At 38.7% G+C, this 25662-nt stretch overlaps 1 protein-coding gene across 1 annotated transcript in view; it reads left to right on the top strand.

Moving 5' to 3' along the window:
* The window catches only part of LOC139721542 (mitogen-activated protein kinase kinase kinase 11-like), a 73564-nt gene extending 51443 nt beyond the window's left edge, over positions 1–22121 (top strand). Inside the window, exons 4-10 of the mRNA XM_071632857.1 lie at positions 2281–2456; positions 2978–3218; positions 8145–8267; positions 12119–12283; positions 13836–14555; positions 16649–16762; positions 21442–22121. Coding sequence (XP_071488958.1) covers positions 2281–2456; positions 2978–3218; positions 8145–8267; positions 12119–12283; positions 13836–14555; positions 16649–16762; positions 21442–21947 — 2045 coding nt within the window. The 3' untranslated portion in view covers positions 21948–22121. The remainder of the gene's footprint in view (positions 1–2280; positions 2457–2977; positions 3219–8144; positions 8268–12118; positions 12284–13835; positions 14556–16648; positions 16763–21441) is intronic.
* The last annotated feature ends 3541 nt before the right edge of the window (positions 22122–25662 follow it).

Below are 25662 nucleotides of genomic sequence, written 5' to 3'. Positions count from 1 at the left end.
CTCTCTACACAGATGTACAAAATAGGTATGATCTGTATGATTTTGAACAGTAGTGAGCTATAGTTTGGTATTTAGCAGTAGTGTGACATAAAGTGGCAGCGTGGTTTAAAAGGGGTATGATGGATGTGATTCCAGTTAAAACTAGATTAGTTATAAAACTAAATGAGCATTGTGATGTGATAAAGCTCAATATATGTAAGATTTGAAACATTTTTGAAAAAAAGGTTATTTCACACCATAAACACATGGGATACACATGAGATTTGTGTAACCCTAGAGACATTGTGTTTCAGGCTTTAAGCTCCTGCATGATGTGGAGATGTGGGAGAAGGAGGAGGACACCTCTTGTCAATTTATGACCAAAAGATTGATGATTAACAGAACATTTTTCACTGAGTGATATGGTGTCATGAAAATGAAAATGTGTGGCCAACTATTATACAGTTTTCAGAGCATTTGATGATAGCTGTGACTACTTTACTTCTTTCATGTATGCAAAATAAGTTTTATGGCCTGCAGAAAGTGTTTTTTTTAATGGAGTATAACAAAAGTTGTAACCCCCCCCCCCCCATTTTAGAACTCAGTATGGAATGGGTTAATGCTGCTACAATGAGTTTGAGAGAGAAATTTCTCTCTAGACTATATTTAGTGAAAAAAGAATTATTAATTCAATTTCTTCCTGCTGTAGTCTCATATTTCTTTCATGGGCAAGCTAAAAAAAAAGTTGTGCTGTTTCTGTCGACAAGTTTGTTTGTTCACTGACACTCCTTTCCTATGATCAGATTCCTTTAAGTCTCAGATGTATTCAAGTTGATTTATGGACAGGATAGTGCTTGCATCTTCTTCCAATTCCCCCTTGTGTCTCTTGTCTTTCTTCTGTCTCAATATCTGTCATGTTCATCTTACCTTACCTTCAATATTCCAATCACAGAGCTGGGAGATTATGGGTGATATTTCACGCTACAAGTCCCTTTATTCCTTTTACCTGCCCTGTGAGGTGCTTCAGAATTCCTGCAGGAACTCATGCGCAATATGTCACATGCATTCAACTGTCCAATTTAGCAGCAATTCAGCCCCGTACATTGTGTTACCACTGATACACGTACTATATGTGCTTTACTATTCAATCGGCAATTTAGTGCGCAGAAGAGCAAATTGGAGGATTGTGGATAGAAAGAGGCAGGAAGAAAAAAGAGAGGCAAGCCACTTGCCTTTGGAGTAGGTAAAGGGCAAGAGGAGAAAAATTCAAGCTGATTGCTATTGGTGACAGAGAGAGATTGGAGCTATCATGTGTGTAGCATCACCTCTGTATTGTGAGTGCAACAGAATACAATTTCAAATTTCAAGATTGAAATAATAAGGTGGCATTGTACTTGCTTTGTAATGAGCCAAGCTTCCAATTGGGACGCTCATTTAGGTTGTTGTTAATCATAGTGTTTTATGGCTCAAGCAGATGGAGTGAAAATATGTGAGAGAATACATTGCAAAGGAGGTTTTGTTGGCTGTGGAGCCTTGCGTTCTTTCCTGCCCCACGGCAGTCAAGGGGTGATGTAGCTTTTCAGGAAGTGATTATTTGTGTTACAAGCATGACACCAAGCAACATTCATTGCAGCAACCATTTAGTCAATGACTGCAATCCATCACAAGGGGTACAATCAGGCCAGAGCATTCCCTCGTCCCTCTCTGAGTTCTCGGTGATGGATGAGTTGATCTCACCTACATTATGCTAGACCCTTGCTGTCAGTAGGGCCAGCTGGACTCTTAGTGACATTGATGCAGAATGATTATGCCTGTTGGCTTGAGTCTATTAAGAGTGTTGTCCAATGCATCATGCAGCATTCGTCAGTGTTTGATTACTCATTCAATCTATCGGCATTGTGGGGACTTAACCACAGGTACAACAATCCAGACAAACTTACAGTGCAGTTTTGTAATTCAAATATAGAATATTTTCTGTGTAGAGGTAAAAGAAAATGGTGAGGGGATGGGCTGGATGGCCAGTTCATGCCAAGTCAATTCAGGTGAATATACCTGTGAAATATAGCTTATGTAGTCTATTCTTTGCATCATCATCAAAGATAAGAACTTTGATCTTACATTGAATGAATCACAGTGTCAGTTTTATGTTGTGATTCAGACAATGAAAAATACTCATTAATAATGTCTTTGAAGACATAATCATCTTTCCTATGGTCAGATGTAGGCAGTTAATGTAAGTAAGTGTAGAAGTCAGTCGACGGTAAATATCAATTACTAGTATGTCTTCCTCTCTGCTGACAGATTGCTGGAACTATGAGCCTCACGAACGGCCGACGTTCACAGACATCATGCAGCAGCTCAAGGTGATCGCCGACTCGCCGTTCATCAACACGCCACAAGACTCCTTCCATATGATGCAGCAAGACTGGAAGCAGGAAATCCAGGAGATGTTCGACGAGCTACGGCTCAAAGAAAAGGTTTGGATCAGCCCTCTTGAATCACTACATGTGATGCCATGAAGACACATTAAACAGTTAGCTGGTCACAGAAACAGTACCGTTTGACTTCTGAAACTAAAAGATGCAAAAAATCAATATTTGTTATGTATCAGCCATAGATACACATATGTTGTATTCCCCAGCAGATCCATTTGATGTGAGGAAACATTGACAGGATATATGAAAGCAAGACATTTGATTTTATTTTTTTAATGTTCTAGCTGGTACAGAACACCTTTAGTTACAGTATTAGAACCATCAAAAGATTTATGAATGCCATTTTGATATAAGTTCTCCTCATCACCCCCCCCCCCCCCGTACTATAAGAGGTCGCTTGAATAGGTCCTTAAAACACTGCAAACATGCTTTGCAAATTGTTTGAAGTTGAAAATCATTTCATGCTATAATTCAAACCAATCAGAGAGATAGGCAGGTGAAAAAAGAGAGATTTGATCAAACCATACTTGACCATGAACCGCTCTCATTCTCTCAAATGACAGGAGCTAAGGACAAGGGAAGAAGAACTGTCCCAAGCAGTCATCCAACAGAAGCTTCATGCTGCACTCCTCAAGCGACGGGAACAGGACCTGGCGGAGAGGGAAATTGAGCTCCTAGAGCGAGAACTGAACCTCCTGATCACCCAGCAGCAGCAGGAAGAGAAGCCGGTGCCCAAAAAGCGTCATGGCAAGATGAAGTCCAACAAGCTACGCCGGAGCAACAGGAGCATCAGCACCCCACAAGGTTAGTCCAATTGTTAGCACCTTGGCACCTCGAGGTTTGTCCACTAGAACCATCATGCAGTCAGTTCATGTTAGCCCACCACTACCTTTGCACAAGGTTACCAGCACCCCAGGTATAGGTCCACAAGTATCCTCATGGAGTTCGTCTATCAACACACTCTACATTTCAGCTCACAGACATCGTCATATAGCTCTTCCGCTGGCACTGGGTAGGCACAGGCCACCAGTACCCTTGCAGGGTTTGTCCATTGGCACCTTTACCCTGAAAAGTTGACCCACCTATACCTTGCGAGGTTAGTCCATGAGCATCCCAGAAGTTCAGTCCTCCCTAACCCTCTACTAGCACCCCACAGGGTCATCCCATCGATACCTGCTGATGAGAAAAGTCCCATCAGCACCCCTTCTGAGTTTGTCGCCAGTACCTCTCAGGAGTGGTCCACCAGCTCCACTGTGGGTTAGTTCACCAGTATCAACCCCGGCTGGTCCTCTCCCACAATATATCATCCATAGGGGAACTGAATGCAAATTTAAATGTTTACTTTAATTCACTTTATTGATGATTATAAAGACAGAATATTTGTAGTATAAAATGTGTGGGGAGTTCACAGAGAAGCCAAAGGTTGATTTAAATGTTATCCTCTCTTTAGAGTTTAATACATGAATTTAGATGTTGTGTTCAATTCAGTTGTAAATACTTCATACCAACACCTGAGGTAATTAGCATCACTTTTACTCTAATTTTTCTCTCCAACACCTGTCCATATCATGTATGCACACAAGTGAATTTGCGGTTTTCAGTACCAGAATCAAAGATCTGGTTCATTATTGCAAGAGCCATTGAAAGTAATGTTGTTGGGTGAAGGAAATGGATTGAGAGTGAAAGGTGTTAAATCAAATATAATTTGGTCGTACATGTAGTGTCATGATATGTCATTTACAAATGAGGACTTTCTATAGTGTAATTCTTGTGTGCAACTGTGGCTGCTCACTTGTGTCACCCATCGTCTTTGTGCACTCCCTTTAATATCTTGTTTATCCCTCTCATCCCCCAAACCTCTTGAATGCGATCGTGACATTGTGTATTTGTTAACAAGTTGCCAGCAGTTACTAGATGTTAAATCTATGCATTGTCATTGAAAGTATTTTATATCAGCATGGACATATGCTGCAAAGTTCAAACAATATTTCAAGGCTTGTGACAAAAAAAAAAAAAAAAATGGGGGGGGGGGGTATCTCCCCCTCTGTTCTTCCATCCAACAACTTCACCTGAAATGAATGGGAGAAGTGGAAATTGCCATTAAATTTCATTACAATTGAATGAGCTTCTCATGCGAGCGTATAATATTACATCCTGCATTAGCTGGTGAAATGTTTAACATTTTATGAAGTTTAATACACTAGCATGGAAAAGTGAGTGTGCTATGGTGTGCTAAACACATAGAGTATGTACAGTGTGTGGACTACAGAGCAGTGAAATGTATGCGAGGTTCCTTCATCAAATCATTGTTCCTTGTGAATTGAAGTCAGTCAGCCGTGTTGGAATATCTCATTGAAAGTCATATTTGCCTAAATAATTTGTGTGAAAGAAAAAAGAATCATAATTTTCAATGAATTTGCCCCTTACCTTGCATGAACTTTGTACAAACAACTCTTTCACAGATTAACACATTGCTAGTGGACTTCCATCCTCCCACGCACATACACACACAAACACACACACACACACACACACATATGCACATTTTGGCACATATCTGAATGAAAAATTCTTGCATAATATTGTTTCTCCACTTTGTAATCATATTAGGTGCTTTGTATGCAATGACAGTGAATGAAATTCCCATACTGGTTGTATCAATTTGGTTCATATGCTTCCTGGAAGTTTGAAGGTACTGTCTTTCATTATTCTTTAATGCTTTGTAATCGTGATATTATCACTTCAGATTCTCATCAATCGGTACACATATTTCTGTTGCGAAAATACATAGTGAAAAATGCAAATTACATATGGAAAGATGTCTTAAATTTTGTAAAATACATTAGCCATTTGTATGCAAGAGAATGAGTTACACAGAGATGCCAGCTGTTACTTTTTTTGCAGTATTTATTACTGTTTTATGCCAAAAATACTGCAGGTTTTATGGAACATATTGTTTTTCTAAATTGTTTCACCAAACATATCTATTACAGGAAGGTAAAAATAACATTTTTCTCTCAAAAAACACAGTTTTCAGCCCTCAGTATACTGCAGTGCTGTTTATATATCTGACATCCATTGTTAGACTTCTTGTGCATGTCTAGAAGAAGGAAGGAATGCTTGGGTTGTAACTGACCAGCGTGGTGCCCATAATTTCCCCTGCGATGCATACTTCAGGGAATGTTGTTCTGTGTTGTTCTATGCCATCTAAACCTGTATAGAGAAAAAAAAAAGAGACAAAACACATATAGGCAAAATACATCAGCAGTCCCCACCCCTCCCCCCCCCCAAAAAAAAAAATGGTGATGTTAAAGATTGACTCATTCTACTTCTCTCTAGTTTTGATGCATTAGCTGTGACATCACTCCGTGTATGACTCATCCTCCCATAAATGCATCAAAATGCAGGGAAAATGTGCCTTTCATAGGACATTACTTCAGCAGAGACTAAAAACTCACATACTTTGAGAGTGATTTATGGTATGGCAGTACGATCTCATCAGGTCTGTTTTCATTTGGGCTGCACTTGTATGTCATGGTTGAAATATCTGATGATATCAGGACATATAGGGTAAACCACAATGTGCATGAAGATTTTGCTGATTTTCATGTCAATTAATGCAATGCGATGCAACTTTGGTTTTGATTTTCAGTAGAACAACAAATAAAATCCACAGAGCTTGTGAATACTCTTCTTTATGATACTTTGAGTCCAAGGATACAAAGTGTGTTTCAAAATATTTTGTCTATCTCAGCAAATTTTCCAATAGTGACTTCAAATATATCTCCATATTACATAATCAAGTGTAGCTGTGAAAAGCTCAAATTTTGTTTACATTAGTATTCTTATTTTCAGTAAAAAGTGGGTATCCTGTAGTTGTGATTCAGGATAAAAATCAAGATAAAAAATGGTGAATCCTCCTTATATTTTCTTTTCATGGCTGTCCTGTGGAAATATGAACTGTTGTAGTGTTCTCATCCAGCGACCGCGGCACTGAAACATTCACAATTTTCTAATGGATTGTTTGATTTTCTTCAAACTTCACTGATCAATGTGCTTTACTAATATTGCTGCATTCATTCAATTTATATATGTGTATGTATATATTTGTGTATCATTCCCCTTTAAAGATATTTCTCCAAGAAAGTCTGTGACAGCATTGGACCCACATTTGTGTGTATGTGTGTGTGTGTGTGTGTGTGTGTGTGTGTGTGTGTGTGTGTGTGTCAGTAGATATTCAGAGTTTTTAGTGTAGTTGGGTACCTGAATGAAATAATCCAGGTAGTAATGGCTTAAAGGTGGTTGGCCAGCAGACATTGTAGATTGTATATTATTTCTTTGTGAGCATGTCACCTCAATGTTTACAGGTGTATGCTCCTTGTATTAATTTCCTGCGCCATAAAATTTTCCTTGTAAATACTTGTGACAGTTCTTTTTCTTGCACAACCCAGCCCATGCAGTATTTCAATTTGCTAACCTCAAACATCCCAGTCCCCCTGCTTTAATGCCCCTGGATCTGGAATACAACCAACTGCTCACAGATGTTTGCACTGGGACTACATCGCTACTCTAGCAAATACGTGGGACTGTACAAGTGACAAAGACTGCCCAGATTTGTTCAGTATACACCCACCCAAACAGTGTTTGCAGGGCAATTTTCTACATGGGCCGAGAAGTGCATGTTAAATAAGTTTCCAATCATGTAGACATTTCATTTTTTTTTTTTTATTGCAAGAATTTATTCATTCATACACTATGATAATCAAAAAAAAAATCAGGAGAAAAAAAAGGACAACAAAAGGAACTGAACATTTGACCTCTTCTGTGGGCAGGTCAATCTCTGCAGTTCCTGGAAATGTCTAACCACAGCTCAACCAGCAGCTATGGTCTATCATATTATAAGTTGAGGTTTTGTGGCATTATTTGAGGTCGAACCTGAGATCTGATCACATGACAGTGGATTTTTTTTCCTATGACCCATTGCTCTCATAGCAGAGATAAGATTTCTCTGTCATGATTGATTTATATTCACTTAACGGACAGACCCGTCTGTTACATCTATGCATTAACTTCAATTGGCTGATGTAAAGTCAAGTTGTGCATAATTCCATGAAATATGAATTCATTGGCATAATCTAGCCTTTTATCGTCCTTTTTCTCTTAATATTGTGAGCAAAATGTGAACATTGATTCAGTTCCATTTTATGATGTTAGTGTGATAAATGCATCATTACAATAATATTATGATATGATATATATTATGGTTATGATATTATCATCATTCATAAACCGTGTGAAACATTTTATCATATCCTACCCCCACAAGCTGTCTTCAACACATAATTGGGATATTTTGTCACCATCTACCCCTAGTATTCTCTCAGTAAATTCATGTAGGTGCTAATACATGTCATGTAATTGATATACCAACTGAAATACATCTAGTCCAATAATTGTGGGGGCGCTGTGGCATAGTGGATAAGACTCCTGACTCCCAGTCTGAAGACCTGAATTCAAATCCCGCCCAGTGCTTATGTCCTTGGACAAGATGTTTTTACCCACTCCCTCTCGACCCAGGTGTATAAATGGGTACCTGGCAATGCTAGAGTAATAATAATAGCAGGGCCCTCTGGTAGAGCAGTGGCAACACTGAAGAGGCTACCCTTGGTAATATAAGACATTATTATTATTATAATTATTATTAATCCTGCCATTTTGTCCTCCTTTCAGACTTCCACCACAAGCTGACAGTAAAGGCTGATCCGTCGTTTGAGAGGAGAGACCCTCGCTCCCCGCTCAGTCCAGAAGAGAGCCCCCCAAAGAGTCCCATCCCCAGGTTACGGGTCTTTGCACGTGAGTACCTCATAGACCAGTGAAAGTGTAAAGAAAGAAGGGTGAGGGATAGCTGAATTGGGGGGGGGGGTTTAGGGGAAGTTCTCCCAAACATATGTTGATTCAGTTATTGCCAATAGACAGGTATCCCACTCAGTGAAAGTGTGAGAAAATTGGTTTAATCTATTTCAACAGAGATGAATTGGGCCCTCTCTAGTGGGATACTCTACAACTTGTAATGTGAAAATGGTACAACGATACGAAAAAAAAAAAATTGATGAGAATTTCTCAAGTTTTCATTTTTATAGGAAAATGACACCATTTCTCAACTTATTACTGAGGCATAATAAGGCAAAGTTAAGTCCACTGGATGAGCTATGTCAAGTGCTACAAATGAAGTTTTGTGAACTTCCACTGATATTTACTCAATGTAATTTTACTGCTGTGACTTATGGTTACAATAAAGTTTGTGTAGAAAGCATGTGGAATGAAACAAAATTTTTTAATTCATCGCAGATTTTCACTATGATCCCTGTTTATGTTGGAAGAAACTTCTGCTTTGATGATTGGAGAATGGAATATTTGGAGGAGAGAGCTTGCTTCTTCTATTCCTCCAATCTTGTGGATCAGATACACTTCCTATGAACTTTACAAGCTGCCATCATTACAGGATTTTTTTTTTTCTGCAAAATTTCTCAGTTTTGAAGTGCTGGAACCATCAACTACTCCTTGAAATACTTGCTTACAATTAAGATACATATCTAGCCATATGTTTTCAATGGAATTCATCTCATCTGTTGTGCCAATACAAAACAAATTAGAAGCGTATACTCAGTAGAATTATGAACTTGAACCGTGTAAGTATCTTTTTGCAGTTTCAGATGAATAGTTCTTCATTTTATTTGCGTCATTATACTGTAAAACCAGAATTTTACATGTGCATTTTAATTTCAAGAATTTTGCAAGAGCCAAGATTTGCAAAATAAAAATGTATGCAAAAGTTCTTGTCTACACTACATGCATTGATGCCAATGGCAATTCATGAAAATTTCATGCCATGAAAATGGCTTTCAGTGTCAATTCACAAATATTTCTTGCTTTACAGTACCCAAACAGGTCTGGACATTGTTTTGTGAATAGGATACGATGGCATAAACATAAGGATCTTTCCCTTTGAGTTTGATGCTACCAGTAGGTTTTGAAATGAGGTATCTCAAGACCTCTTCTGTGTTTTTAAAAACAGGCTAGCATGTTACAGAAACTGCAACTAGAAGCTTAGTATATTACAGAAGCTACAACTACGTGTAACAGGCTAAGCATGTTACAGAACTGAGAAGCTGCAGTTAGCAGGCTAGCATGTTACAGAAACTGCAACTGGCAGACTAGCACATTACTAGGGACAGTGATTTTCCGCGATCGCGGAAAACGGACGGAAAACGCGGAAACGGCCTTTTGAAACAGAAAAAATATTCCACACGGAAAATCACGGAAAATCACTTTTTAACAAAATAAAACACATAAAAGTAAAAATAAATCCAACAAAAGCTGTGAATTAATCATTATTACATGTCCACGATATTCACAGACTGCGGAAACTGAGTTTCTAAGCCAAGTTGTGTTTAATAGTTGCAAGTTCTAGCGATGTCTAACGGCGTTAGATCTAGCGATGTCACGATTTCAATAACTGTTGAACACTTACTCAGTTTGATCCAACACCAACAATCATAACCATAGAAGAAAGTCCATTTATATTCCAAAACACAACGTGTGTCTCGCCGAATAATGTGTGATGATAAAGCCAGTATTTTGGCAGTAAAAGTAGCGGCAACAGAAGAAACTGTCTAACTGTCTAACTGTTTTCTGCTCGCGGTAAGCTGTCAGCAGGTGAGTGGAGTGGTGACTTGCTATGCCTGCCTAGCCTGCTATGTCGTGTGTAGAGCACAGCGCACAATGCATGATTCAGGCCAAAGAGAGAAGAGTGATCGAACTCCAAGTTCACGCAGAAAAAAGAAAAATCCCACGATGCCAAGGTGCCATGCCAGACTGGCATGGGTGGGGTGGAGAGAGAGAGTCCAATCAACAGAAGAAACCGCGCGTACTGGCGCATTCTCGGAGGTCATGAACTGTCTGGGGTGTTGGAGATGAACAGGGAAAGGGACTGTTCCCAGGCCCTCTCTCCAGTCAAGAAATTGACACGCGCGCGCAAATTCTTCTGCCAACCAGCCAGCTGTCGGAATGTGCTTTGAAGTTTATGGCAGCCTGGCCTGGCTGGCATGAATGGGTGTTGAGTTTCAATCAATATCTACTGTTGTTTTATTTTTGTATTTGAACATGTCGTTTCACCTGACAGAAACACAGAAATCGGGAAGGTGTAGGGGAGAGGTTTTTGTTGTGTTGCAATGTGTGTGTGTTTTCCTCGGTTTGTTTTTTTTTTTTGGGGGGGGGGGGGGGGACCGAGGCCAGAATGGGGAAAGATCAGAGTGAGATGAGTGCTAGTTTCTTGTCTGGATTATTGACTGGAGAAAGATAAATTGATTGTTCCTTTAGTGCTGAAATTTTTCATCTGTTTAGACCTTCTGAAGGAATATAAAGACTTGACTAGACAGTACTTAGTACAAATTGTACACTGTAAGTCACTTGACTAGCAAGTCAAGAAAGAGGACATTCATAATGATAGTTGTTGATACTGCAGGCCAGGCTTTGATAGTGATACACAAATATGTACTGTCCCACAGCATGATTAACTGGATTACAATGTATTGACTGAAGAAAGATTCAGGTAGATTGATCGTTCTTTTAGTGCTGAAGTTTTTATCAACACTGCTTATCAAACTGATTATCATGTATTCTGTTTGCAGCTTCTAATCAAAGGAATAAACAGACTTGACTAGCATAAAGTCACTAGCTGAGACTCAGAGACTTATTTTACTTTGTATATTTTTTTCTAATTTGTAGACAGCAGTGTAAACAGTCGTGTAAACAGCAGTGTAAACAGCCCTCTTTATCATCGCCATAATTAACCTTGCAGATTTACACATTATGCAATACTCTTCGAACATTATCACTGTGGCAACCTATTTGTTAAACCGCCATTTGGCAACCTAAAAAACTCTATAGGTTGCCCGGATGGCAACCAAGGAAAAAAGTTTAGTGACAGCCCTGTGCATGTTTTGACAGTCGAAATAAATAAATTGTCATACTGATGTTTCATTTCATTTGTCTTCATGGGTGTGTGGTATGTACAGAGGTTGGAAATCATCAGGTATACAATATGCGTAACATGTATGAATGTATACACAATTACACAGGTACACAAACTTCAAATAGCAATCTTTTAATTTTTGTTCATTTTTGCATGCAAATACATGTAAACGAAATTTGCATTTTTTGTATGTACAATTCATATGGGAAGACGGAATTTCCGTTTTTTCACCATGTTGAAACGGAATTCATGATTTTCTGAAACGGAAAAGGCAATTTTTTGAAACGGAAAATCACTGCCCCTACATTACAGAAACTGCATCTAGAAATGTCACTATTTGTATGTCTGTTTCTTTAAATAATGTGAACCATTTTTCTTTTGTGTATTTGATACAATCAAAACAGAATGTGGTACCATACAAGATGTAGCCAGTTAATCACAGCAATACAACATTGATAACATTGATAGTACTTTCCACCATAATCAATACATCTGTCATGTAAAAAATACATCCAAGTGGATATTTGGAAATGAGTGACCACCAAACAGGAAGGAGAGTTTCTTTCGCATAATTTGTTTTAATACTTACATTTCAAATGGCTACTGTTGAAATAGCTAATCATCGATAAATGTACCTTTCTTTCATGGTTGCCACTGTTTGGTGACATAGTTCCAAAAGGTCAACCCAAGGGCAAGACGTGGGGACCAAGCACAATGCAGCGGAAGCAGAGACAGAAGACGTTCAGACCGCACACCTTGTCTGAGGCCACAGCCAAGAAGTTCACCAGTGCCCCCAATCTTATCCACACAATGTCTCCGTTGTCACCTATGCTTGGTAGAGTATTCATGGTCCCAAATGCGGACCCACATTAATAATGATAATAATAATAATAGCAATAATAATGATGATGATGTTGATGATAATAATGATGATGATAATGATAATAACAACGACAACAACAACAATAATAATAATAATAATAATAATAATAATAATAATAGCAATAATAATGATGATGATGATAATAATGATGATGATAATAACAATAATAATAATAATAATAATAATAATAATGATAATAACAACAATAATAATGATATTTGTAATGTGCAGGTATCCTTCATGAGAAGATGCTTATGGTGCACAGAAAGGCAAAAAGAAAATATCTATGAAGAGAGATATGAGAAAAGGGATGAAGGAAATAGTTACATGAATGCTTATCTAAATAAAAAGGTTTGTAGTGAAATCTCAAAGCTACTAAGAGAGGACAGATTAGGAGTATTTTGGGGAGTTTATTCCTCAGGAATGGATCAGCATATAGAAATGATCGATCACCCCAATAAATTATATCATTATAACATGGAAATGCCTGTTATTTTTCCCTCAGTATTTTTTTTTTTTTTTTTTTTTGGGGGGGGGGGAACAAAAATTGCAGGAAGAGGGATAAGAATAGTCAGTAGTGGTAAAGAGAAGTCTCAGCACACATATTAGTGTCATTACAGTCATATCTAGACCTTAATTTCCCTTCATCTTGTCCATATGGAATGATGATAAGATTAGGTCTTTTAACAATTTTCTACCAAATCATGTATCATGTTATTGGGTGTGGATCTTGCAATATTGTGGCCATATACTCTACATATTTTGCTATATATACATACTCTTCTATTCCTGAGGGTTCGAGTAATAACGTGAACAAAAAATGAGCCTGAACTGAGTTCATCACAGGATCTGAGGATGACTTGAAAACTCATTTCCAGATGCAGTTTTATTTATATATATATTTAAAAAACTCTCCTTTATGACATCTGCATTATGATTTCCCTGGGTGCATTTAATGTTTTGCAAAATGAAACCTTTCCTTTTGTTTAATCAAGTAATTGTCACATGTGTGATGTGAGCTGAAAGGAATTTACTATTGATGAAAAACATTTCCAAGAATATTGGATGAGGGCATGTTCTGTGGTATGGTTGTTCTCATTGGCAGTGATGCACTAGACACAGAATGACTCCAGAATGTTGCAGGAAATTTTCTTCAACTCTTATGGAACAGGAGGATCACATAGCAATGTCAGTAGCATAATAATACAAGGAAAGATTAGTCTTTCTTCATTTTCAGCCTGTTGGTGAACAGCAGCTGTACTGTATTAGATTTTACTTCCATATCTCATGAGGGAAAAGGTTGGTGACCCTTATATGTCTCTAAGGATCTTTATGAGGGGGAGCAGTTTCAAAGTCATTTATTGTGACATTGTCAACACCACTCATAATTTTAAGTGCAATCAATTTGTCAAATATTTTTTGCGGGTGGGAAAGTCTGGCATAAATTTTGTCCCTTTGTAATATGATGTACATGTATTTGTATATGTTATCTATCTGTTACTAGATGGGAACTGGCAAGTAAGCCTGGCCAACCCCAAACCCTACTGGCCGGATGTGGGCCCCCAGCTGGATCCCGGGGCAGAAGAAAACCACGATGCAAAGCGTGATTCACTGAGACGCAAACCCAGCAAACCTGGCATGGCTGAAATGGGACTCTATGGGGCGGCAGCCATCCTGGCCTCTGTTGCCCTGGGCTACGACGTGCGCACAACCAACCTGGCCATCTACCAGAGTGGTGAGCTGGAGCAGCGGAGGAAGGAGTACGCCAAGCAGTCGTCCCTGGACGAGGTGAGCACGCAGACGAGCGAAAACGAGATCAACGGCCTGGAGGATGAGGACTACATCTCCATCAGCTCGACGTCGAACCTGACCAAGAACTGGGTAGCGGCCCCTGCCTCCACCAGCGTGTGGGATGACACAAACAATGGTAACCACCACTTACCTCTCCAGACCCACCTGACTGTGAAGCAGAACCCAGCATTCATGGACCACAGAGACTCCCTGCCCAACAACCATCAACCCTCCCCCTCGGTGCGCACGCACCGGCGTACGGCCTCTGCCGATGATAATCTGAGTAGTATGCGAAGGACTAGAACCCCGTCGGATAGCTCTACGCCGTCCTGTGCCTCCAACACGCGCTGGGACAGTGCAAGCAGCCCCGGGTCAGACCTGTCCTCACCATTCCGCAATGCACCCATGGTGCCCCCACGCCGGACCAGCTTTGGTAAGTGCTTTATGTCAGTGGCCCCACCCCGATGAGTGTCGGGTCTAAGGGTTGTGGGTATGTAAGAAAGCTTTGAAATACAATTTTTCTTTCGTGGAGAAATTCTAGAACGTTGAATGTTCTGTAGTGGAAAGCAATTTTTCCTATCATGTTAGTCTCATGTTGAGGAGCCCTACTAGCATAGGAATTCCTGTACATTAGGTATTTCTCAAATATTCAGCTGTGTTAACTTTGATTACAGCAGATATAGTTCTTTGATATCAAGAAGCTTTCATTCAAGTGAGGAAGAGATTCAATCTGTCTTTTCCCACTGTTCAACAGCCTTTTCTTCATGTTGATGCATTCCTGTATTTATTTTCAATTGAATGCTTACATCACACCACAATTCAGGTAGAAATATGAAGTGATGGAAAGTTAGTTTTATCCTTACCCGAGAATGTGAAACGCTTTTCTGACCATATTCAGGTGTATTGTGTCCAGTGGATATCATCTCAATATGTTCCTCACTAGCCAGGCAGATTTGTTGGCATCAAATTCAGACAGTCTGCCAGGGTGGGGCAAGTCATTCATGAATCATTTCAGTGATTGTGTCAGCCAGTATATGTTTCAGTGTTCACATCCTCATCCTAACTTACATGGAAGATGTCAATGCTGAACAGGTATTGAAGGCATCATCGGTGCTGATGCTGTAGAGCAGTGAGACAGGATTTTTACCTTCAGCACTCTACAGGCATTGTCTTTACTCTTTGATATCAACCATGAATGAAAACAAATATCTGGGAAAAAAATATTAGAAAAGCACACAACCTCTCACATTACTGAGATTATCACCTGACATATGACCCTTCAATTTATGAGACACCATATGAGCTGCCCATTAAGAAAAAGCTGTCAACAATAGCTATGACTTCTGTATAGGTAGGGACAAAAGAGGGAACATTTTGATAACTTATTACTAGGGGTAGAACTAAAAGTGTTTGCTGTTTTATTGGAAAGAAAAACATTTTAATTTCTGACAAAGTGATCTCAGTTATGCATTGGAAAGAATAGAAAAGGGTAATTGTAATTTTAGCTGTTTTTACAAGTGCATTAATAGGATAGGGTCCATTCTATCAAGTCCTAGAAATTTAACAGTTAGCCATATGTCTTCATTTTTACAGATTTTATTCATATCTTTGAGGCATGCCTAGACAGTGTAGCATGTTGATAACCCTGGCCAGATTTTGAGTGGTTTGTCATTTCAGCCTGTAGTGTGACAGTAGATTAAACTAGCTCCATCTCCTCTTGTGTGTGTGTGAGACATGCACATCGATGGTAAATCATCCACAATTGGCATTCATTAGCCTCCATTACACAGCATTGCCCCAAACATTGTGTGAACATAGTAGTACCACAGTCATCATTTCATTGTTCCACCTTGTTAAGATGGAAACTAGTGAAAGGTGTTTTTCCTCCGAGGCACTCCATGCACTAAATGTGTTGACAGATCACTGATACCTACCCCAGACAGAGAGGGGAGGGAAGGACCTACATTAGGTAGGGAAGAGGACTTCTTAAAGGGCATAAACAGAGAACTTTGTGCAGGTAAAATGGCTTATGGAATCAAGGACTACTGAGTTTAAAGTTTGGGTGGGATCATAACTGTATGTGCTTCTTTGAAATTTGATATGACACAGGTCATATTCCTTGTGGTATTTAGAAGCATGTACAAAGGTAGTTGATATGTTACTTTAATCATCTTGTCATAATGTTCTGGTGGTAGTGTATTTTCATCACCATTACCATTTGCCAAAGGATAGTAATTATGATTGGATAGTAAACCACCAGAATGGAAAAAGCAGGTGAAGAAATCCCTAGTTACTGGTATGTGACCCAAGAAACATCACCTATGAGTTTGTTATGCCACTGGTGCATTGGTATTAAATGGTCAGAAAGACAATGACTGAATATGACATACAACAGTCTGTCGTACCCCGACAAGACCTCAAGCATAAGGGAGCGACCTATTTCAAGGGGCGCTCAGCCATCATGAGCACCACATGGCGTGGCCCGAGTCCTGACGTGTGTGCGTGTGTGTTGTCTCTGTCGTGCAGTGGGAGACACGCTGATGGAGAGACCCTCCTCACTCGACATCTGCGCCCGACCCCGCCCTCACTCCAGAGTATACCTCACGCCACAGAACCAGTCTGCAAACGAATCACCTCATCGTGAGTTTTCCACAAACAAAACCACCCCCTAAAGAAGAGAAAATAGAGAACAGGAACAGTTTCCCTCCTTTTCTGAATTTTTAGGTTTCCTTATTTTCTTTTTAACCTCGAAAAAATGCACAGAATGTGGATGTGCCAGACTGTTTTGAATTGATTCTTGTTCCATTTTCTCTACCCAGTGCACAACCTTTAGCTTTCAAAGACACTCACATATTTTATCTCAAAAAAAAAGAGGAATGATTTGATTTTTGTTAAGAAAAGAAACAACACCCCAAAATGGCTTTTAAGTTACACAGTTCAATGGTTTCATTTCATGCACAGTCACAGCTATATATATATTTATTCATTTATATATACGTAGATCCCTCATTTCAGTTTGCATTTGGTGTATGATATACTGCACATTATGCTTCTGAGTTCAAGGCATGCAAATTTCAGTTATTTCATTGGAATGCTTATAGTGAGCAACAGCAAACATGTTCAAACAAAAAGTTTTTATCTAAATCTGGGGGATAACAATTTACAGATGTAGTTTGTTTACTGCTAGAAATAAGCCAAAGGCAACAAAACTGATTGAAACTGCCCAAGTAAAGCAGCAAGTAGATGAGAGTGATATCTGTTACTGGGAACAAAGTAATTCAGTGTGAATGGTTGTCAGCAATAAGGTTCATAAATTACCTCTCTCCTCTAGTCGTTCGTATTAGTTCACAGGTTATGTCAGCAATTGTGTAAGGCAAAATATAAAATAATATTGTAATTAGATCTGTGTGAGATTCCTAAATAGGCTTAGTGAAGAATAAGAGTCAGTCACACCGGAAAAGATATAAGATGGCAAGCACCCTCTATAGTGTAATTTGTTTAGATGTTTCTCATTATACTATATTCAAACTTTCATTACACATTGCTGTGTTTTGTGGATCTTTCCCTTGCTGAAATGTAGCATTCAGACTGAAATTAGACAAGAAGTTCGCTTTGAAACTGTTTGTTGTTTCATAGTGACTGATTATGCAGTTCCCTTAACTATAAGTTTTGGTACAACATCCAAAGGTGATCTAACACAAGAAAACTTGCTTTGGGCTATGTGTTCAGTGTGCTGTAAACAGAGATTTGAGTTTATGGGACCATATATCGTGACTATGATATTTACTCATATGATGAGTATTCATATTGTCACCTGTATAATTTGTAAGATCAATACTGTCAGATAATTCTTAATAGTAGATCTTGTCAACAATTTTAGGATGTGGTTTCTCCTAAATTATACAAAAGCTCTAACATACGGTACCTGCTTGTAGTTGCATAATTTGAAGAACTGTTCTAGAGTTGTACAGAAGTTTACATCTTGAAGTCACTCATGAAATACTGTATACACCATATATTTTGTGTGTGTAAAATTTGATTACCTGGGACTTTTGAGACAATACTGTAAGTGTTTGAATTCACAATTGAGAATCACAGTGACAGAGGAGAAGTAAGTATTACTCTTAGTTAAAAGAAAAGTTACAGATTTCTTACCTTGGAGACAATAAACACCACATTTGTGGTACAGGAGGCAATACTTTTTAAAGTTGCTAATTTCAGGAATATTGGTCAAAAATTATGAAAATAAAAGCACTGCAAAGACTAGTTTGTATACAGTATATATGAAATTCAGGATGGATTCTTTTTGTTTTTTTAGGCAAAATATTTTCTAAACAGTGATAAGCTGGACAGGTTTTGCAGACTCTCAATATATTAGCGTTTTCTGTGCATAAGGGTAATGCATGGCTTTGAAAAAGATTAAGGGTAGGTGTTTGAATATTTTGGAGAAGGAAAAGGATTTTTCCTGTGAAATGGTGTTGCTGTGCATATATCAAAGCTTCTGATATTTGCACTTTGATCAAATTCTAAGGGGCTTTAGCACAAAAACAGCAGCCACACTGAAAGCATGATAACAAGAAATAATAATAAAGAAAAGATGTTGTGCCAGTCCTTACATCTGCAGTGTGAAGGGAATTACCACACAAAGAGCATTGGGGTGTTTGGTTGTCATATTCATCTTCACGGTTTGTGTGTCATGCTTTGCACCACCCACCATTCCCATTCATTTTTCACAGCATTCTCAGTGGTATTACACATAGCTTTCCATAATATTTCTGTTTTTTGTCTATACCTCCTCTGCTTATTATATTAATTCTTGTCTTTCCTCGTCTCCTCAGCATTCCATACACTTGATTTTCATTTTGTTGTCATCTTTTTTGTGTTCTGGCTTTGCTGTGTGTATTACTGGATACCCAAATGAAGAGTGCTGTTTGTGCTAACAGAAACACAGCTTAGTGATTAATTTTCAAGGTATTGCTATTTCTAGGGCAGGGCTGGGTCATTTTATTAAACTCCCATCTTCAAGGTCATTTACCTTAAAGTGTTAATCTTCTTTTTTGATAGAGAGACAGTTACTGTATACTCCAAATATTTCACGAGGTTTTTATTGTTGCGAAATTAAAACTCCACGATCGCGAATTTAACCACTCGCAAAATCGTCAGGAATTCCCAATTCGCGAAAATTTAGACTCACAAAATATATGGCGTATACAGTATATGTTTGGTACCCAGAGAATTCAACAACAAATACTGGCCTTGTGGGAGACATTGTTAATTATCATGATAGATTACTCTTGTAGTTTGTGCGTTATATTTTGAGTCAGTGTGTATCAACAATGGAACCACGGCTAAAAAGATACTTTGCATAATCCGTGTAAACTTATATTTTGTATCTCACAACTTGATTGGAATTTTGAAAGTGCGAATACATTCCCTGCTGCGTCTTGTCCCGTACCTGACTGCTGTGCCTTCAAGGTGACATAGAGTTAGGACCTCATTGGCCCGAATTCACAAAGGTGGTACAATCTTGTCCATGGTTTAAACCATGGACAAAGACCATCGGGCACCAGGTGTTGCATGGAATATTTCATTACGAAATCAGTCATTTTGTCAACATAATGACCATTTTGTTGACGGAATTATTGTTTCATCGACGAAATGGTAATTTCGTTACAAAATGTAGTCATTTCATTACAAAATAATCATTTTGTCGATGAAATGACTGATTTGCGTAATGAAATATTCCATGCAACACTTCGCGCCCCATGGTCTTTGTCCATGGTTTAAGCCATGGACAAGATTGTACCACCTTCGTGAATTCGGGCCATTGTTAGTTGTTACTTCCTTGATATCATCAGTGTAATACATGACACTGTCAGTGTGTCGCAGCAGTGCAAACACAAGTAGGGACAGTAGAAGGAAAGAGCACGCTTGTCGCAATGCAACCTGCCTCTTACTCAGTATCAATTCAGTTTGGGCATTTTGAGTCAAATGACGATGGCTTGCAAGTGAGTTGGTCATTAAAGATATCATGCATGTTCCCAATGATTTGTGTTGTGACACCCTACCAAAGAGTTGTAGTAACATAAGTGTACTTCAAGAGTTTTTTTCCCCCCTTATGTAATTTCAAAAACATGCTGATCAATGTATGCAGTGTGATATCAGAACTACCACCATAGATATGAATATAAGGGATTTATAAGGGAACACATGCACAGACTCTCTTTCTCTCTTCCTCTCTATTTATTTATTTCTACTTCTAACAAAATCATGTAAGTCATTTTCAGATATGCATTAGCTGAGCTTCCATGTTTTGGCAATGATGGTGGAGGAGGGTTTTTTTTTTCCCCCCTTTATTTTTCATTGATATACCAATATTGGGTGCATATGAATAATTGCTAAGGCATTTTTGCCGTTTATTTCCAACATTCTATACATTTGAATTCATACTATAACATGATTTCAGGATGTTATAAAATCAGGTGTTTTTAGTGTATGATGACATTCTCAATCACATGGAATACCACAATTATATATTCTGTATATTGCAGTATAGTCATGCCACATGGAAGACTAACACTGGACGTTATTACTACAGTGGTATACACTTGATATTATTAATGTGATTGAATGTGCAGATATGCAAATATTTTAGATGCTGACATGTATCACCTTAAGTTTTAACCCACAGTATGTTTCGTATTAACTTCACAAGACAGTGATTTGTGTTTCATGTGGAAATGGACAAACTCCATACTTACTGCCTTTTGTGAGAAAACAGTGACCTTCACACAGAGCTTGCCTAAGTGTTTTCATGATTGTGCACCCCTTTATTTACCCCATGATGACATGTATACAGTCACATTGCTTCTTTGCAGAGGGGATGAGTTGCTATTTGTGATAAAATTCGATGTGGAGCTTGCAAACTTGTCCATAAATGTCCGTGAAAAGTAGCATGTTCTACATCTGAATTGTGCGATATGGTACAATATCAAACTGCATGTAATCCAATGTCAGTATGCATGATATTTATGCAACCTGATTTTCCTGATAAAACCAATGGATTACACTTGTGTGAGGAAAAGGAAATTGAAATGATTAAACTGTTCAGTGACTTTAAATTTTCATTTGCTGTATTGGATGTTATCATCATAATGTATCATAATATCTGTTCAATATGCAAAGTTTTGTATGTTTATATGGTATGGAATTTATTATTTTTCATGTTGGACTTGACAGCTGTTTGCCTGTGTGTAGAGCTTCACTGCTTTATGTGGCACTGGTTTTTAATTACAATTCACTTACATTTTAATTTGCAGGAAGAGTCTCTTCATCAGCAAACACCACACCACGTCACAGTTACCATGCCGACTCCTCCACAGCCAGTTACAGCAGCTACAGCAGCAGCAACACATCTGGTGCCACTTCTCCGCCACTGTCTACCACCACACCGCACCACATCCCTTTCCACCACTCCCTGTCCCAGCCTCAGACCCAGCAGCAGCTGCAGTTGTACCAGCATCACCTCCAGCAGCCACACCAACAGCACCCACAACACCAGCCACACTCACAACACCAACCACACTCACAACACCAGCAGCAGTCAGTGCACAGCTACCATCACCACCAGCCAACATCCCTACATCACCAGCAGCAGCTCCAGCAGCAGCAGCTCCAACACCAGGTGGTCAACGCCTCCCTGCTGGACCAGGAGACTGAGGGTCAAAAGAGAGACCCGACTCGCACCCTTCCGGTCAAGCAGGCCCCACCCTCAAAAGCGGAGGCTAAGGCGTCGATCAATGCACTCATCCAAGAGTTCTTATGATTAAGGCTTTAACTTTTGTGTAATAGTAATAGTAGTGTAGTGCTGCAAAGATACACATCTTAGAACATGACACACTCCTTCAATGGGATGGGAGACCTTTTGGTAAGGAACATCGAAGCATTTGATAAGATGCCAGCATTCAAAATCTGCTCTCTGTAACAATTTGTGTTTCATTTGGTGCTGCCATCTTATTTCTTGTTCCCAGAGTCTTAAAACATGGTGTGTGTAAAAGCCTTCTAGTTCAACAGTTGCTTAAATGCGAGTGGTATTTCTCATACGAGAAGTCCCATTCAGTCGCTGAACTTTGTGACATTGCTTTTTTGGTTTGTTTGATTTGTTCTCTCTTTTTTTTTTTAACCTGCATTACGAGAATCACTACAAAGGTGCTGCATTGTGTCATGAAAACGAGTTTGTTTTTGTTATTGTTCCTAATGAGTAGTGAAAATTGTTATATGCAGCTAGTGTGTTAGTAAATGCCAATGTATTGCACAGTATAGTATTCTAGTGAAAATGATTCACCGCCATCAGTACTCGATGTATTCAATACTGATCAAGAGCTGTTCTTTTTTTCTTTCTTTTTTTCAATCAGTACTGAGGCCAAATCAATGCTTTTTGATTCCAGTATCTATCTTTAACATAGTAAGCAAGAGAGAGAGAATGAAAGAGAGAGAGAGAAAGAGAGAGGGAGAGAAAAGAAAGTACAGAGAATGCATACCCTTTACAAATGATTTTGATATATGGATATAAGAGTAGACCAATTTTTGTAACTCTATTCTTAATAAGAATTTTAGTATTCAATATCATGCACTTTAAACAGCCCTATACCTTTTCAACATTCCCCTTTGTACGTCATGATTTCCCAGGGAAAACATCATATACGTGCTGGAAGGATTTTGAATAATATTGCAGAATGACCAAAGCCTTAGTGATAATACATGTACTAGAAAACTCAAGATTACATACTTGTAGTTTTTAGTGAATGAAGGGAAAATCGATGTAAATCATGTCTTCATTCTATATGCCCATATCCTTGTTGGGAGCTTTTAATTTTTTGAATTTATTTTATTTTATTTTTTTTACGTGACAGTAAACCTTACTGAGGGGGAGCTGCATTGGGTGTTGAAGTTTAGAAGCATGACAATCATTATCTTACAAAAAAGTCAGATGAAAGCAGTTCTAGTCATTCCTTGTACGTCCTTGATCAATCAGTTGTATGATTTATATAATATAGGGTATATGAGTACATTATCTTTAATCATCTTATTCCTTGTAAGCATATGGCATCATTTCATAATCAAGCAGGAAAGTTTGATCAGACACGAGCTGCCAGATATTTCAGCCCCATTCCTAGTCATCTGTGTCAGTGTTATCATAGCATGAGAGTAACTAACTCAGAATGGCAAAAGCATGTACTACAGTATCAAGCAGACCCTCAGGTACTGTTGCACGAGCAAGTTTGCACAGCAGCAGTAATGCTATAGTGCATCACAAACCAGAAGATGGACAACAGGAGTCCTAGAAACAGGGAATTGATGACAGTGATTTTGTGGCAATGGCCAAAAGGTTGATATGCTTTATAACAGTAAAGAGAAAGTGATGTTGAATATTCCATTTTGATTTTAGTTGTTGTTCAGCATTCCCCAAATGACTCTGTTGACAAGTCAGAGTCGTATTTGTACAGGGTTGTCTTGACAGAAATCAGATTTGATATTAAGTCAAAGTTGGCCCAAGCTTTTGATCCTAGCGCCTTTATCTTCATCAGAGGCAAAATGGCAAACATATAAAGTTAGACATACACTTTTCACTTTTTCCAGTGGCTCCTTTGGACTCGGTTTTACTCCACTTGCCCGCTATTATCGCATCAGCAGTTTTCAGCAGCTTTTTTTCTGTGTCATATCATTAGTTACTAGAAAGCAAATGTAGGATCATCAGTGGCTTCATTTTTATGCCTTTCCCCATACAAATGCCAGAATCCCTAGTCTAGTGGGAATGCAATTTGGTCGATTAGATGCAAATAGATGGTCAAATTTTTCCAGTGTGCAAGGAGGTTTAGAGGTCAGTGTCAAGTATGAAGGTTAATGAACTTCATTTAAATGTATATGAAGGGTCATTTTTGTGGTAGAGTACAGTGATTACTTGAAAAGGTGCAGACTCCATGTCCAGTGTGCTGTGGTGGAATCAGTCTGGTTATTGGTAGCATGTAGAAGGTGGGATTAGAAGCGATGCAGGAGTTAATGCTTGGAACAGTTGTGCAGTTGTGAGTCGATGTATGTCATCAAAAGACAACAAAGTCAGACTACATTCAACATGGTTCCATTTTTCATGACAGCTCCCAAATGCCACAAAGAAACCTGGCTGGTCTTGTGAATGTAATGCTAGTGATGATAATAGATGCCGTCGTAAAATGCCAATTGTGAGAGAATGTACATGTGGATTGAGTGTTAACGACAAGACTGGATAGTGAAATGTTGCTGAATAGAATATTCCCCTTATGTCTTCAGTAGTCAGAGTGCAGTCGGGACTATCCCTGGATATCCTGGTGCATCAGTGTGGTATAGTCGAGTTACAATCATGTGAATATTCATGCATCTGTTTCAAAAAGAAAAAAAATATGATAATGATGATATTAATTTGATGTGAATATGCTCAGAGCTGCAGGCTAACAAGCATACCATGTACCTCAGGGGCAGCTTGTCTAGAAGACAACAATATGAATACAGTGAGGAGATAAGGAGCATATATACTTGTATTAACGCCATATTTGCACAACTGTCAATGAATGAATTCAAGTCATGTAGGAGCAAGTGTGTGTGTTTGTGTGTGTGTGTGTGTGTGTGTGTGTGTGTGTGTGTGTGTGTGTGTGTTGTCTTGGCTGCAGCTCTGCAGAGTTTGAAATATGCCATTTGTCTTGCACTGAGTAATTTTTGTTTTCAGAATGAAAATTGTTCTTTTGCTGCTGCCGCTGACATAGTTTCAATTGATTTTATGAATTGCATTCAAACACTTGTGTTCATGAAATGGTGCATTTATTTTGGATTATTTTGGCATTTCTAAGGCTTCCAGACTCATGTTTGAAGGAGTGGAATCTCTGTTTCCATCTAGAACGTGACTGTGGTGTGCGTTGGTGTATTTATACAGAGTTTGTGTGTCATCGAAATTGTTTTGCAGCATGCCTTACTTCTAGGCAGTGAGTTAGCTCTTGTTTGTTCTATGCAGGCTATGATTTAGTCATGTGTCTTGTAGAGTGCACCACCTATTTTGCTCACCTTTGCGATCATATGTCTTGGACCTAATTTACTAGAATGCATGCAAAACTGATTATTCATAGATTATGTAGTTATTTCTCTACCAGTTCATGATTCTATGACTATTTCTCCTCATAATGTAGTCCATGAAAAATCAGCTGGGTGATAGATTTGTAAAGAAGAAGGATAGAGAACACAACTAGACAAAGATCCCATGATCCCTTTTGTGAAGATTGTATAAGCTTATTTGTAGACTTAGTTTTGATCCCTCCCTCCACTCAGTTCAGTATTTCTTTCTGTCGGAAGTCCAAACCAGCGTCCTGTAGGGAAATCCTCCATGCTCTATCTCTTTTCTGTGGCTCATGCCAGGGTTAGGTATTCATCTGACAGATCTTTTCTGATCACTGGCTCAAATATCGTGTTGACGTTTGTCCCTTTAAACGTTTTAACCCTTGTGCATAGGGCTTTTA

The sequence above is a fragment of the Diadema antillarum genome, unplaced genomic scaffold (assembly GCF_040938485.1).
Source record: "Diadema antillarum isolate AM-2024a unplaced genomic scaffold, OU_Dant_1.0 scf00000145, whole genome shotgun sequence".
Lineage (NCBI taxonomy): Eukaryota > Metazoa > Echinodermata > Echinoidea > Diadematoida > Diadematidae > Diadema > Diadema antillarum.
This window is presented reverse-complemented; position numbering and strand designations above follow the sequence as displayed.